Genomic DNA, 15,253 nt, shown 5'->3' with positions numbered 1-15,253 from the left:
TTGAGCGAGGTACCGATTACTAAGGCAATTCGAACGTAAAGCAGTGATGAATAAAACAAGACGATTTATGATTATCAAAGAAAGTTCTATTTCGCTTTAAACAGTTCTATGTGTTCGTCGCTATGTACAACAGCGTCCCGTCTGAAATCACGTCGTTGCTTGATTTGCATGTCCAGGACTACTCTCGGCCCACCGGTTACCTCGAAGTCTTCCCGTGATCTTTCCTCCCGAGAAGAGCCATGCGCGCCGTCCCTCCGTTTACGCCGTTTCCCTCCACAATTTCCTCATCTGAATCACACCGGGGATACACCCGCCCGCCCCGACCACCAGATCGGTCAGGAAGCCCTTCTCCATGCTCCAGTGCACCGTGAGGGGTGCCCAAGCCATGTTGATGGCGGCACTCCGCCTCAGGGCGTCGACCTCGGCCTTCTCCTCGGCGCTGGCCTCGCTGTACTTCTGATCCCGCCTGGCGACGAACTCGCCGAGCAGGCGCCCCAGCTCCAGGGCGGTGTAGACGCCCAGCCACCGCGCGCCGACCACGTAGGCCTTGCCCTGCTGCGCCGGCGTCCAGCCCAGCACGCCCCGGCCCGACAGATACGCGCCGTTCTCGAGGACCTGGAAGATGCCGCACGAGATCAGCTGCGCCCAGCTCACGAGGACCGCCAAGCTGCTCTCGCCCTGCGCTGCCGCCGCCGCCGCCTCGGCACCCTTCTCCGAACTGCTGCTGCTGCTGCTCCTCTTGCGCGCCGCCACCAGGTTGAGTACCAGCCGCTTGGCCCAGAAGTACATGCCCACAAGGGCCCACAGCCGCGCGATGGTGCGCGCCTCCGAGGCCAGGCTGCCCAGGCTCTTGAGCCGCTGGCCGAGCAGGGCGGCGAGCTGGGCGAGGGCCGCGGAGGCCGGTGGTGGGGCGCCGCTGGTCGTCTCCAGGACGACGGCCGTCTTGTTGGGGAGGGTGAAGGCTAGAGCGACGAGGTCGCGCGCGGAGCGGTGGAGGACGGGCTGCGAGAGGTTCGTCAGGGCGGCGCCCGTGAAGCGCGAGGTGTAGCAGATGAAGAGCAGGAGGGTGTCGATGCCCGAGGGGGTGGCGAGGCAGCGCTGCAGGTGGGCGAGAAATGCGTCCGCGCTGGAGGGGAGGGACTTGAGCAGCGCTGCGAGGTTCGTCTTGGTTGCTGTGGGTGGTCTGGATGTTTTTGATTCTGCTGGCGTGGGGGCGGGGATCGGCTCGCCGGTTGGGAGGTCGGCGATGGCTGTCGCGCCCGTTTCGGGGGCGGATGCTGTCTCTGTCATTTTTGCTGTGGTGTTGAGTGGTTTATGCTAAAGGCGAGGGTCGGCGTCAACTTGCAAAAGGCAGGTGAGACTAGTGAAATCGTGACAGTTCACGAAGGGCAAAAGAGGCACAAGAAGCGGTATGGTGAATGGGATTGCCGGCGTGCCGAGGTAAAAAAAAGGCAAGGCGCCCAAGATACGAAGAGCGAGAGTCTACCGACGAGACAACAGATCTAAACTCAGAATCGCTCAACCCATTCCGACATGAATCAGAGGAGTGCACAAATGGATACGATGAAAAGTCTGGCAAGGTCAACGTCCGAGGAATATGCGATCGCGGAGACCGAGAGAGGGATGGCGTGTCGACGCCGCGATGTAGTGATGAAGCCTCGGAGATGAGATAAGATTAGATTGCTCATGCCCTTTTGCTCCCCGCTTTTCTGGGAAATCTGGGGCGTGCCTATTGTCGTCGTCATTGGGCAGTCTTGGCTGTCCACGACTAAGAAACACGCGACTTTGCTGGCAAAACACCGGCTTTGTCCAAGGCTTTGTGTGGAATATTGGCAGGTTTGGAGACCGTATTCACTTACTCAGGCCATATGCTAGCTATTGTAAATCCACTCGCTGCTTTCGAAGTTCTGCAGAAACATGGAGACAGCCTCAATTGCTCGACATTTCTGTACCTGGTTTCTCGGGCCATCGCACGGGTCCTGTACGCGTATTGTAGGCATGCATGTGAGGTAAGTGAAATCGTCACGTTCCCACATTAAAAGAATACGAATTCGAAGAGTTCCTTGGCACGGCTTTTACACGTATTTCACAGGTGAAGGTCCTGCCATGAATCGCACAAATAAAAGTACATGGCCTCGGAGTTCCGAGGCTAGCAGCAAGTCGACAGGGCTGCTATGAGCAGATTTCAAGCCCACATATTTCCTTACACAGTGACTCTGTGGGAACTTCCAGCCCGACCAGCCGGTACGACAAGTCCTCTGTCGGATCAGATAACGAATAGTCCTAAAAAAATTAGTGGGAGAATCACAGGCTTCGGACAACATCCGTTCCCGACCCAAGGAACTATTCGCAACTTTGAAGGCCGTGGGGAAGGGGATTTCCCTGGGTGGGGGTTAGGTTTCGCCTTCCCACCCGTACCTGAACGTACTCGGAACAAGACCTGGCTACAATGAAGATGGCTTTTTTTTCTTCTCTCTCTTTCTTTTTCTTAACGCAACAAGCTCACTTCTCCCCATGCTCAAAGGCTGAGACAGGGGCCATCCGTCATGACGGCTCCCGAGACGCCATTGCAATGCAAGGTCAGGCACCCGTCAGCCTAGCTGCGGTCACGAAACCCGCATAGCGTTGATGACTGTCAGCCACAAGCAGCTGGGCAGCCAGCCTTTGCCGCCCTTCCCATCAGTCCTGTTATTTATCCTACCGATCCCTCACAGCAGCCTCTTTCGCCCAGCTCTAGAACGTCATTCACGCAGGCAGAAGGATTCGTGGGACAGGAGCAATCCTTGGCGTGGGACATCGCCCGAGGCCTTGTCGCACAGGTCCGTTATCTGGGCCCTGCGCTCCGGGGTCGGCTGGTCACGTATGGGCGCTGCCGAGACGAATGTGTGCGACTCTCACCATGAATTTTCACAGTCGGGACCAAGCAGCAAAGAAAATTTTGTGGATTTGGAAGGAAAATGACACCTGAATTCGCAGATGTCCGTGAATACGCCTGAGAACTCCGGTCACGATGCATCCCGCGCTCTATGCAGTTCTACACCCCACTAATGCTCCTGGCTTTGTTGGCCCAGTAGGACCAAAATCATGCTCGGCTTTCGAACTGCCCTTTGCCTCTTTTGACAACCTCAACATCTTCTCATGAGGTTGAGTTCTGGCCCGACAACTCGACTGGTATTTGACTCTGGGCAACTCTTGCCTCCTCGGATATCCTTGACATTGGTCTTCAATGTCGAAAGTCCAACTATGGTGCTTCACGTCTCATCGTCAGACCCAGATGAGGCACGGCTACTCTCAGATGTCGTTGAGCCACTTGCAATGACCGTACTTGAAGCTGTTGACGGACTGTCGCGCAGTCTGGGGATCTGGGCCTCTTCGTTCGCGAGAGCCTGGTGGATAGCAATCTCATTCCCTTTCGGCGGGACTGCCTTGCTTGGTATGGTAAACGAATGACCGCGGTCAGGTGGCGATTTGACGTAGAATTCGATCCACACCGGCACTGCGAGGCCATGTTGGCTCCAGTACTGTATTGCCTCCTCTGCGTCGGACCACGAGTCCTCGCTCCGGATATCCACACCTGGTAAATTCTGGTCCTTGGCCGCACAGCCGCGCCGAAATAACATAACAGCACGGTCTATCGCCACAGTGAAGCTGTCCAGTGGGAGGGCATGGTGCCTCGCAACCTCCAGGCTTGCGGCCCTGGCGAGGGTCTGTCGCAGGACCAACCGCTGCTGCGACTTTGGGACCTGTACTGTTTTCACTGTTCGGCAGGTGCAGATTGGTCCCATAAAACAACCTTTCCTGCTCGCGGGTAGTCTGTGGCTGAGGTAGAGCCGGTAGGTTACTGGTGTGTCAAGTTTGACAACTGGTTGGGGCGACATGGTGGCAAGAATAAGTTTGAAAAAAGGCACGTAGCTGTCACGGAAAAAGGTCCCAAGTCTGAAGCACGGGGCACAAAACCATTAAAAAAGAGCACCACGCATGTCAAGACCCGCCTGGAGGAGGAGGATGAGGAAACAAGCTTTGTCTTAGGGTCCCATTGCCTCTCTTCCAACAGGGAGACCTAGACCTGTCAAACACAGGCTTTGTGACGTAGGCTGTACTTCAATCGGCGATTGAACGCGCTTATATCGAGTACCCAGGGCGAGATTGCCCCAGGCTCTGCTAGCCTCTGGTTCCTGAATCCTTCGCGCGCGCATCGAGCCCTGGTTTGGGTGTAGCCCGCTGCCCGCCTGGATCCCACGCGGCTCACCACGCTGCCGCCCTCTCCGGGTGCACCCCTTCATTCGACGCTGCCCCAAATCTGACAGTTCGATTTTGCCCGTTTCCTTACACTGAATGACAGATGGTGAGGTTACCCAGTCCCACTTGCAGCCACGATCCCCAAGAGATATGCTGTGATACCCGAATCGCTCGGGTAACTGTGTTAGTGATCCATACTCGTGCTCCTCCGCTTCCGTCTTGAACAGGACCCTTTGCGCAGCAGAGGAAGTGGGCCGCGGGAAGCACCCGCTGCTAGCGAGAACACCTGGCTGATGCTGTGGCTTACTGTGGATGACAGTGCAGTTACGAGGCTACGCAGCTTACCTCGGCGCATGGCTTGCCTCTTCGCTTATCGCTAAACGGTGGCGTTCTTCCACATGATTGTGGACAGATATTTCCAACATGGGACCAAATAGCCCGAGGAAGCTACTATGAAGCTCCAGTCTATCTCAATAGCGTGTAAAAACGACTAATCTGCGATGAAGATGGTGTCAGCATTGAAGGGCTATGATATCAGCGGCGTCTGAAACTGTAAATTCAGCTCGCAACACGTGCTGTCGTCGAAAGCTGCCCAGCTGCCACATTGATTAGTATCGCTGATCTCTTTTGCTTATGGCGGGCGGGGAAAACACCTGTGAAGAAGATCAAATGATGGTGACCATATCCCACGATGCTCTAATTCTCAGAGGATGAAACTTCGTCTCGTGGAATTCTTGAAGTACCTCTTGCTGTAATATCTGGATGACTCGGCCATGGAGCGTGTGTGAAGCCGTTGCACTAAGTTTTGACATAATGTTGTTGGAGCCGAAGCATGATGTTTATAAGCTCGGAGTCCTAACGAGGTACGACTAGAACTTAAATGGCTGTCAATCGAGTAACTCACTAGAAAACAATTTGAACTTTAGTGACCTATTTAATTTACTACTTCCACTTTCATATTTTCTAGTTATGACATGCTGGCTACGGCGAAGCTTGCCTTGAGGGCGATGTCCGCGGTCATAGGGCTGATCTTGGTAGGTGGACGGCATCTGGGATGTGTAATTGTCGTGTATACATATCTGTGCCCTTCAATCTTGGTTCACTCTGCCCTGTCTAAATGCATATGCCAATATTCAAATCGCAAGATGGATGCGCTGATAAATCTTATCAGCTTACTGTGCCACATTCATTGGGTATAACGACGCCGGGTACGAAGTATAGACCAGGTGATCGCCGACAAAGGTGTTGTTGGCATATGGAGCCTGATCTCTATGCTATGGTTATGTTGCTCAAGTTCCAGCGTACATAAGTTGTTCCTTGCCTTCACCAGCGTCCTGCCCCGTTCCATAGAGATCGGTCATTGTTTTAGTTGGATTGTGCACTGCATTACAAGACCGTCAGGTCATGCAGCATTGGGTGACGTCGTGAGTTTTATTGATTCATGGTCTTACATTGAAACATATGAAAAATTCCGTAACATACAAAAAATAAGAAGAGAAAAAAAGGGGGGCTTTCGTAACCGGCACGGCCTGCTATGTCTGGCTTGAAGACCATGAATGGAGCCTAGCGCATGCACTTTGGCGTTTTAACGCGGGTGTCCCGCCGAGTGACTCTGCCGGCATGCATGCAGACTAGTGTGTGGCTTGTTGCTGTGCTCCAATGCTTTTTGATTTCATATAAACGCTCAAGTACTTCTCCGACTTGTAGAGGCACACTTTGAGCCCCAAGCATTTCAAATTTCATCCGCAAACCGCCAACGGTCTCTCCACGCCCTAGCCCAGTCCGGGTTACAACACATCGTGCCACAATGTCTTTAGTTGACCCAGGCCGATCAGACATCGTCGCCTTTATGGCAAAGGCTTCTGAAGCTTTAGGCCGCGATCTTGCAGCACCCAAGGATGTCTTCGGTTTTGGAGGCAACAACCCACGATTAACCGACAAGTTTCTGCAACTGGCAATCGAAGGGAAGAAGACAGCAACAACCTCGTGGCCGATCCCGCAACCCCTTCACTGGGGCCCAGGCGACTTGTCGGTCATCCTCAACGGCAAAGGCGAGCCTGCAGCCGTCATGCAGACGTTGTCATTTGTCGAGTGCAAGTTCAAGGACGTAGCTGAGGATTTTGCGCTAGCGGAGGCGGAGGGGGACTACGACGAATATCGGACAGGGCATATCGCGTTCTACCGGAAGCAGGAAAACGGCCATGAGTTTGGCGACGACAGTATGGTTCTGTGTGAGCGATTTGAAGTAATATACCCGGAGAAGTAAATGGGGAAACCTCGTGTACAATGGTCAATCGGCTTGATGAATGTACGTGAATTACAGTACGTACTACTGAAGCGCCAATGGACAAGGAATATGGGCTAACCATCCTTATGGGAAATGATAGCTGTTTCAAGCATGCACATTACCGTCAACATGACTTTATTAAAACGGAATAGTGCCCAGGAATATGTTGTGAGGAAAGCCGTTAAATGCAGCGGATTTACATTTTCCTTGTGTTTGACTATACTATTTGATTCAAGATCTGTATCTTCGAGAACTACTCAACCCGAGTCTAGCAACAGTTCAGCTTCCAGAGCTGGATGGGATTCTCAGTTCATCCAAAGCATCACATACACCATTGGAAACACACCGCCACACTCTCAAAAATGATCACACGCCATCGCAGAGCCTCTGTGGCTTACATCCCCATACAACTTTATCCTACAGGAAAGCTTCCTATAGCAATTTATCCCAAAGGAGATTATCTTCCAGAAGGTTATCTTATAAAAGGTTGTCCTATATCCCTCTTTCCTGTGAATTTTCCTGGAGATACTGTGGCCACGAAGCGGATACCCGACATTAAGCTCGTTAGTTGTTCTTGTTGTTCACGTGCGTGTAGATTGAAAATATGTTGCCTGTATGTGTGATATGCTCTGCCCTCACCAGAAATTATCACTCAGATGCAGCTGTCCGGCCGTCTTGGAGCAGGCTTGAATGCAACCCCAGTCCGGACAAGGAGTCCATTAAATAGATAGTCTCAATCTTGGCACTGCAGTTTGGATGATTTGCTGGCAGAGGAAAGGATGTATAATGATTGGCTGCTGCTGTGGTTCGTCCAATCACAGCAAGCCAATCGACAGGGGCTGCATCAGGCCCCGCTTTGATGGCCCACCACCAGAATCTTATCCCCTCCCCACCCACACAAAACAAGCAATATAATATCGGAAAATTTTGCTGCTTGCACAGAACATGGTCCGGTGGTGTAGTTGGTTCATCACGTCAGTCTAACATCATTTCAACTCATTCGAGTGATTTGAGAATACACTGAAGGTCCCCGGTTCGAGCCCGGGCCAGATCATCTGTTCAACTTTTGAAGTTTTTGCCTATGATAGGCACTGCTTTGTGCCTTTTTGCTGGGTAGTCCAGACCAGCTACATGACTTGAAGGTGGCACTGATCCATATAGGTCTGTCTGGCTCATCTGAATGCAGATCACCCTGCCAAAGACACTCCTGATGGAGTAGTTTGGACCCCTCCGAGCTGGGTCGGTCAACGGTGATGGTTAACGGTGACCGTGTCGACAGACAGGGCCAATCTGCAATGCGTATGTAAATGAATCAGAAGTCTCCTTGTCTTGAATCAGAGTGGATTGTGGATTTCCAGATCGGGCAGTACGGTTGTCCTGAATTGGGTTGAGGAGCTTCGAGTTGCGATAGCTAGAAATATGCCAGGGGCTGCCGATGATCTTTTCGGCCAAGTTCACACACAGCTTTGGGCTTCTGAGTCGTGCAGACGACGAGCGTTGTTTTCCCTAGACCACCTCGACCGAAGCAAGTGGGGTAGAATAAGGTTTCGTTTGGCAGATCTTGGTAACACTGACGCGGCAAAGCAAGGATGCTATAACACGAGGCATTGTGTGATCGTCTTGATGTCGATCATCTGGACTTGGGAGTTTACTCTGAACCTTGCTGGACATCTGGGGAAGTAAAGCTTGGCGAGTTTTCGAAAGTCCTTGAGCATAGGCCTGGCATTCGCAGTCTACAATTTCCACGAAGCTCAACACACGGTGTCTATCGAATGCACTTGATCACTGGATGCAGCCCTGTCTCTACAAGGTTGGCATCTTGAGGCATATGCTCCTGGGCCAAGAAGGATGCTAGCATCATGGTTACGGCTTCACTGGCCTAGCAAACCTGTGGCTCTCCCGTTGTTTCTTCCTCAGTCTTTATTTCTCCTTCTAAAATTGAAAGCTTCGCTGAGTCTGCTTGCTTTTTGAATAGTGGCAAACGCCAAACACAGGCTTTGCCATCTTGGGAGCAGTGTCCCCTCCTGACCTCGGGACACAATGCTGACTCCATGATCTCCACAGTTGAAAGGAAATGACTGTTGATGCAAGGAGATCGACCTGAGGAGCTAAACTCGGGCGTCGGAACACACGCATCGAGCACCGGGGCCGACGGTCCTGGCCCCACCCACTGGAAATAAGGCTCTGGCTCGGAGTCGCCCGAGATCTGCAAACCTTAGGGGGCGGGTGGACCATTGCAGCCGCCTTGCCGCTTGAGGCTCTTCACAACTTTACCGTCTTGCGTGCAACCTTCACAAAATCCTGCATATCTGTCGCTCGCTCGACGTGGTGCAAGCTGGCGAGCTGCCCAGACTCGGCGTCGCTCCACTTTCATAGAGCCCATGCCGCGCGAAGACCTGTCTCGGTAAGTTGCCGCCGCAGCCCCTCGTCAACCACTGACGTCCGTCGAGTGCAGCTGTTGACGGATCAATTTTCTAGTCTTGGCGGTTTCAAATTATATTGTTTCCCTTCAGGCCCCCCCTGGAGCTGCCGTCATTGTCATTGGCCTGCCAGGAGGATGCGGCTCAGGTACAGCTAAATCCCCCCTGTCTTATGCGGGTCGATGTTTGATGTTTCTCCGTTTGGACTCTACAGATCCTTACAGATCCAGGTCCTCGGTTCGCGATGGCATCAGGAGCCTATGAGAAGTCGTCCACCATGTTCCTTTCGAGGTAAGCCGGCCATGTGAGGCCCAGAGCATATCCACTTCAATAAACATGAGCGTCTAGGATCCCGGAAGTCTTGCGACAGGACGGTGGGCAATTTCCCCCCTTTCGTCCCCTTACGGCGACACGACGAAGGGCATCACATACTTATACCAAGCTGGCCGGATAGTTGATCTTCTTGTCTGGCCCTTCTGGTTCTCTAACCTCGTTCAATTCGTCGTCTTCACATCGACAATATTCATTCATTTGGGTTTGCCTGGGGCTGCCATTCATTTCAACACAAACCGTTAACTATCGTCAATCGTTCTTCAAACCACCTATAACCCTTTTCGCCCCCTCTTGCCCACCTAGAGTGAATACCGCATCACAACAAAATGGCTGCCAGAAAGACCCTCGCGCTCATCGCCTCCGCCACCCTCGTTGCAGGACACGGCTACGTCACCAACGGTACCATCGGAGGATCGGATTATGAATTTTACCAGCCATACCAAGACCCTTACAAGTCCCCCGTTCCTGACAGGGTCTCCCGAAAGATCACCGGCAATGGCCCAGTGGAGGACGTCACTTCTTCTGACATCCAGTGCGGTGCCGACACCGCCCCGGCTGCCCTTGTCGCTGAGGCCGCAGCTGGCTCCGACGTTGAGCTTTACTGGACTTTGTGGCCTGAGTCCCACGTCGGCCCTACCATCACTTACATGGCAAAGTGCGACAACGATGACTGCACGACCTACACGCCCGGAACCGACGCTGTTTGGTTCAAGGTCCAGGAATCCGGCCGGGAGGGTACCTCCGACACCTGGGGAGCTGTAAGTGTTTTGATACGCTTCTTGACCCAAATGTTTCCGTGACTAACACATATACTCTCATTAGACCCCTCTCATGACCGCTGGTGGCAGCGTCACCTACACCATCCCCGAGTGTATCGAGCCTGGCAGCTATCTGGTCCGCCACGAGATCATTGCTCTCCACTCGGCCTACAGCTACCCTGGTGCCCAGTTCTACCCCGGCTGCCACCAGATCAAGGTCACCGGCGGTGGCTCGACCACCCCCTCTGACCTTGTGGCTTTCCCCGGAGCCTACAAGGGAGCCGACGCTGGTATCACCTACGATGCCTACAAGGCCACCGAGTACACGATCCCCGGACCTGCCCTGTTCTCTTGCTCCGGCTCCAGCTCCAGCGGTTCGTCTTCGGGCTCGTCTTCGGGCTCGTCTTCTGCCGCCTCCTCCGCCGCCACCACCCTGGCTACCGTGACAAAGGCTTCCTCCACAGCTTCCAGCACCTCCGTTTCTGCTGCCGCAGCGGTCGTGACCTCCAGTGCCGATGAGGGCGACGACGGCTGTGACGTTCCTGCCACCACCACCACCGCCACCAGCAGCTCTGTCCCCGCCAACGTTGCTGCTGCCGCCACCTCTGACGCATCTGCCTCCGACGACGACGCTTGCGACGCCGAGGAGACCATCACCGCCACCATCACTGCCAGCTCTCCTGCGGAGACTGGTGCTGCTGATGAGTGCCCCGCCGATGAGGATGAGAGTGCTGATGACGGCGCTGCTGACGAGGGTGACGATGAGTGTGACGCTTAAATTTGAGGCGCACATTAGTCTATCGTGCAAGTAGTCTGCGCGACAAGATGCATCGATCCATCGTTGTATGGGCGTTGACTAAGACAGACAGGTGGTCTGGATAAACGATTGAACTGTTGGATGCGTCGTGTTGCACGTACTTATTTCATCAATGTAAATATTACTGGTGTCCTGGCTAGACTGGGCGAGAATATAAATCTGCGGAACATCTTCTGTTATATCTCTGTCGTCTGTGATCTTCGTGTGTGAGGACCCTCAACCAAACCTGTGTTCCCATAAACCCTCACATTGTGTGAAGGAGAAGCCGAATACCAGATGATGCTAAGTCTTGAGAGCACGAGTACACGAAATTTGTGCTTTCATTCATCACTAGTCTGAGCTTTTACAAATTTGCCGGCTCAAGCTGGTTGCTCTGCTGAAGTGATCAGAATCTCGACGCACAAGATGTACCAATCCGAGATCTAAGCATTTTCCTCCCATCGTCCGTCAACAACCATCGCTCTCATCGCCGCGATAGTACTATCCACAGAGTGCTTAGCCATCTCATCCTCGACAACCCTTTTCTCAGCCAACGCCTTCTCGTCCAGGTCAGGATGCATCCACTCAAAGGTGTACGTCAGATACAGCTCGTCATCAGGTCCTCGACTGACAATGTTGGCAATATGGCTCCCATTCGGCTGTTTAAATTCGACCTTGATCGGGTAAAAGGTCGTGACGACCTCCTCCACACGCCTGTTGCCCTCGCGGAAGGTGACCATACGTGTTGTCACGGGCCGCTCGTGAGTGTCCTTCGATTCAGAGACAACCTCGGTGTTGAGGATTGCACCGCCGACGAAGTCCTCTGCTCGCCGGATCTTCCGGCGAAGGAGAGCCCAGATGTGCTTCTGGGAGAGCTTGGGCTCGGATGACGCCGGATTGATGGGAGCCGTATAAGCAACGTAGTTTGCCGCCATCTTCGGGTCAAGTAGTGATTCCGAATTTGTTCGGGTCGTCCAGGATAACAATTTGTCGCCTTGGGGATAATCGAGCATACGATTGAGGTCAAACACAGGTCGCCAAAGTCTCAAGTTCTCTCCAAGAGCCTCCGAAGTAGCCTTTTCTCCAAGTAGCTTTCCCCCAAAGTTGATTTGACAGGGTTGCACCCAAACGGGGGATAGCCAATCAATTAGTTCGCCCATAGTCTCACAGAATTCATGATTTTTGAATGACGTTACACCAGAATTGATCACAATGACAATTGTTGTGAACAGCAGGCGAAAATTGTGCCAACTCCTTGACACCTTTTTCTCATGTATCCATCCGTTGAGCGACACGAGTCAACCACGAATTAGATGTACTATTCGCCGGTGATGTTAGGACTGTAATGACCTGCAAAATGTGACCAAACTGCCGCAATCTGCAGCTGCAGAGGCTTTCGCCAGGGAAGTAGTTATTATCCTCGGCATCTGGGATTTCAGATTCAGGTATCTCAGTACATTGTCCGGATATTTCGATGGTTCATTAATTGACGACATGTTTGACAACAAAGATTCTGATGGCTCCAACAGATTTCCCTAAAATTATCTTTTGATGAGGGACCTATCTTGGTGCCAAAACCGAAACACGAGCACGTCAAAATTACGATTCAGTTGGAGAGAGGATGAAGGGCGCCTTGACAATGACACTGTAATATTTGCATCCACACGTAAGAATCTGAGCTGGTTAAGCCCTGCACTCTTAATTGTAACAGATCTATAAACATGCTGGCGAGGGTTTCCCGGGTGAGCCTAGCTTTGTCCAAAGTCTCAACTTCTGTTTGAAGCTGTGGTGCCACCATCCATAGTAGCTTCGATGTCAACAGCATTTGGCAGACACGCGCGATTTGATAGAGTCTGCAAGCAGTCCAAACTCTCCAACTCCAGGTGCAATGCCTCAGCATCGAGCGGTGACTTTGGGGTGTTTGCAATATTCCCAGCAGCATGGAGGGACGGCCGACCTGATCTCTAGCGCAGGCCGCCCACCACGACATGGGGATGGGAAGGCTATAGCATGCGATGTTTTACGAGCTAATGAGTTGACATGACTCTGCAGTCTTTAAAACACCAAGGATCCTTTAACCAGATCCAATTGCTATTATGACTGCTTGCGATTTTCCGTCATGGGTAATTGGCACGCGATCTGCGAAGCACGCGACCTGCGAAGACAAAATATGTGTGGAGGCATGAGGCAGGTCTGCCTACATACAACATCTCGGTGCTTTATGATGTTATTGGTGAATTTCTCGCTTCTATGCCTTCTGTAAATCTTGCTGAAAAGTGGATGGAGTGTTTTTGACGTGGCAGTGCACTACATCTCAGACTCTCATAATCCAACGTCAGGGTTCCAGCTTGTAAAGAGAACAATTGGGGGGTTCATCACATAGATTACTTGAAATCCGATCGGAGCATGTGCATACATACAATATGAAAACCTGTGGATAAGCCTGTCAATTCGAATTTCTTATTGATGGCCGCAAGATGATGCTCAATACTGGTAGTCTCATCTCAAGATCCGTGTGAAGACGCCCGAAGTTTTGAGATTAGGAGCTGTGGTATACTATAGATTAGAGGAAGAAATGAAAAGAACTTGGAAGAGAGGGGGGCAAAAGCGGCTGGCAGATATTTCTCGGTGCGGACAAAGTCGAAATTGAGACAATCGAAAAGTAATCTTCCCACCGATATGCCATTGCACAACAGAATGAGACGATCCTTCGCATGTGTCCTGAACCCTGTGCGCTTCACTCACGGCGCTAGCCTTCCCGAGGGCTATGGGCGAAAGGCATGCTGTCTGAAGACCACAGTTCCCGGATATGCCGGGGATCTTCTTCGCGGTCTCAACGACGACGACCTTCAAACTTCAAATAGTCGGAACAGAGAAATGAGGCCGAAAATTTTATAATCATCACATCCGTATATCAATATTCCAGGCAAACACCATTCTATCTGTGGCCCGAATGATCGACCGAGATCTGCGAAAGCCATGTGTGCGCGATTCCATGCGTGCAGCGTACCTAACGCAACAAATTGTTTCTGACTACATGACCCGGCCTCTGTAGACAATTGAGCCTATATGCCGTTGGCTTTCGTTTTTAAAAGTCCATGGCTACCGTCGACGGATGGTTACAATTCAATAATGGTAAATCGAGAGAGCGAGGGGTACTGCTGGGCACGCAGTTGGTAGCATCGATTTCACCGGGTTGGAAAAGTGAAGTCGCAAAAGGCCTCCTACAAAAGGTTCAATAGTTTGCAGTGGCGTCAGTACGACAAGGAAGCCCTCTGGTCAAAACCACGTAGCATTATACATTCGAAACCAGCTGCTAATGGTGAGACCGTGGGTGGCGATGTGACCTTGGCACCCGTGCACTACCCCAGTCCTTGACGGAGCTGATCGACATATAGGACAAAGCAGCCGCTCAGCCTTCCCGCCACGAGGAATGCCATAGCTCCCTGCCCTATACCTCAGCAGGCACGTGTATACTATAGTAATTGCCACAACTGCCTAGGATGGCCAGCGGGAGTCAGATCCACTTGCCGAAAGTATATTTGACCTCATGTCATAAGAAGTGAAGTATGAGCTGTGGCCAGAACTAGTCGATGTCAATAAGTGAAAAATGAATATTCGTTTTATTAATTTAGTTACGCACCGCTCTTTTGGTTAAATCGACCGGAACTTCAATTATGAGCGCTAGAGATCTGGTCGATTGAGATTCTTTTCGCGACTAACCCATTGTGATTGGCAGCACTAGTCTTTGGACGTTGCAATTTTACAACCCTTGACCACGAACAGACCGTGTTCTAGGCCACGCAGACCTAGTGACCAAGACGTCATTCTATACCGGGGATTGGGCCAATGCCAATGCTTTGCACATGGGCAAAACAAAAAGCGTCTGAATTTATTTTTGCCCATGTTGATCGACATAGTGCTCTGAGCTCCTCTGAGCTCCTCTGGGCCCCTCTGGATCGGAACAGAGTCTCCTTGGAAAAGAGCAAGCCAGCTGGTGAATGAGACATATGGGACGGCCCCGGAGTCTACAGTACCACTAGATGTTTTAGTGTTTGAGCTGCTGTCAATTCCACTGAGCCAAAAGGAGCCTTGCAGTTCAGATGACAGTCCTGTCAGCCACTCCGCAGCCACTGCGGCCGTTGAATGGGACCCAATTTAAGATATGGACTAGTCTTTAGCGTGAGAGATTCCCTGATTTACCCGACTTGACCTACGACGTTTCACCTGATCTCTCAGCCATCATTGGGTGGGCGGCCCGATTCTTCAAATTCCCTGACAGGGCAGGAAAGGGGCTGATGGCGGTCCTTAGGAGTGATTGTGTCAAGAGGTCGGAGCAGGCTGAGAGAGGCGGGCTACTTTGGCAGGTCGCATGGCGCATGAACGTTCAAGCTTGTGGCTTGAGCGCGCATTCAATCAA

The 15,253-nt window shown here is 52.1% G+C and overlaps 5 protein-coding genes across 5 annotated transcripts; 2 read left to right on the top strand and 3 right to left on the bottom strand.

Moving 5' to 3' along the window:
- Positions 1-258: 258 nt before the first annotated feature.
- J7T55_009178 (uncharacterized protein) lies at positions 259-1,290 on the bottom strand (the record flags this gene model as incomplete). The annotated part of the gene is made up of 1 exon (XM_053142116.1): positions 259-1,290. The coding sequence occupies one exon, from the start codon at positions 1,288-1,290 to the stop codon at positions 259-261; it is 1,032 nt and encodes a 343-aa protein (XP_052995019.1).
- Positions 1,291-3,251: 1,961 nt separating this feature from the next.
- J7T55_009177 (uncharacterized protein) lies at positions 3,252-3,878 on the bottom strand (the record flags this gene model as incomplete). Its single annotated transcript, XM_053142115.1, has 1 exon — positions 3,252-3,878. The coding sequence occupies one exon, from the start codon at positions 3,876-3,878 to the stop codon at positions 3,252-3,254; it is 627 nt and encodes a 208-aa protein (XP_052995018.1).
- A 2,168-nt stretch (positions 3,879-6,046) lies between these two features.
- On the top strand, positions 6,047-6,505 carry J7T55_009176 (uncharacterized protein; the record flags this gene model as incomplete). The annotated part of the gene is made up of 1 exon (XM_053142114.1): positions 6,047-6,505. One exon carries the CDS (start codon positions 6,047-6,049, stop codon positions 6,503-6,505), a length of 459 nt encoding a protein of 152 aa, XP_052995017.1.
- A 2,402-nt stretch (positions 6,506-8,907) lies between these two features.
- Positions 8,908-10,815, top strand: J7T55_009175 (uncharacterized protein; the record flags this gene model as incomplete). Its single annotated transcript, XM_053142113.1, has 5 exons — positions 8,908-8,930; positions 9,040-9,094; positions 9,161-9,237; positions 9,617-10,037; positions 10,102-10,815. 5 exons carry the CDS (start codon positions 8,908-8,910, stop codon positions 10,813-10,815), a joined length of 1,290 nt encoding a protein of 429 aa, XP_052995016.1.
- Positions 10,816-11,276: 461 nt separating this feature from the next.
- Positions 11,277-11,846, bottom strand: J7T55_009174 (uncharacterized protein; the record flags this gene model as incomplete). Its single annotated transcript, XM_053142112.1, has 1 exon — positions 11,277-11,846. One exon carries the CDS (start codon positions 11,844-11,846, stop codon positions 11,277-11,279), a length of 570 nt encoding a protein of 189 aa, XP_052995015.1.
- Between the last annotated feature and the right edge of the window lie 3,407 nt (positions 11,847-15,253).

Source organism: Diaporthe amygdali (assembly GCF_026229845.1).
Source record: "Diaporthe amygdali strain CAA958 chromosome Unknown NODE_10_length_1141467_cov_65_626103, whole genome shotgun sequence".
NCBI classification, from domain to species: Eukaryota; Fungi; Ascomycota; class Sordariomycetes; order Diaporthales; family Diaporthaceae; genus Diaporthe; species Diaporthe amygdali.
Note: the sequence above shows the minus strand (reverse complement) of the source record. Positions and strands in the feature narration are given on the sequence as shown.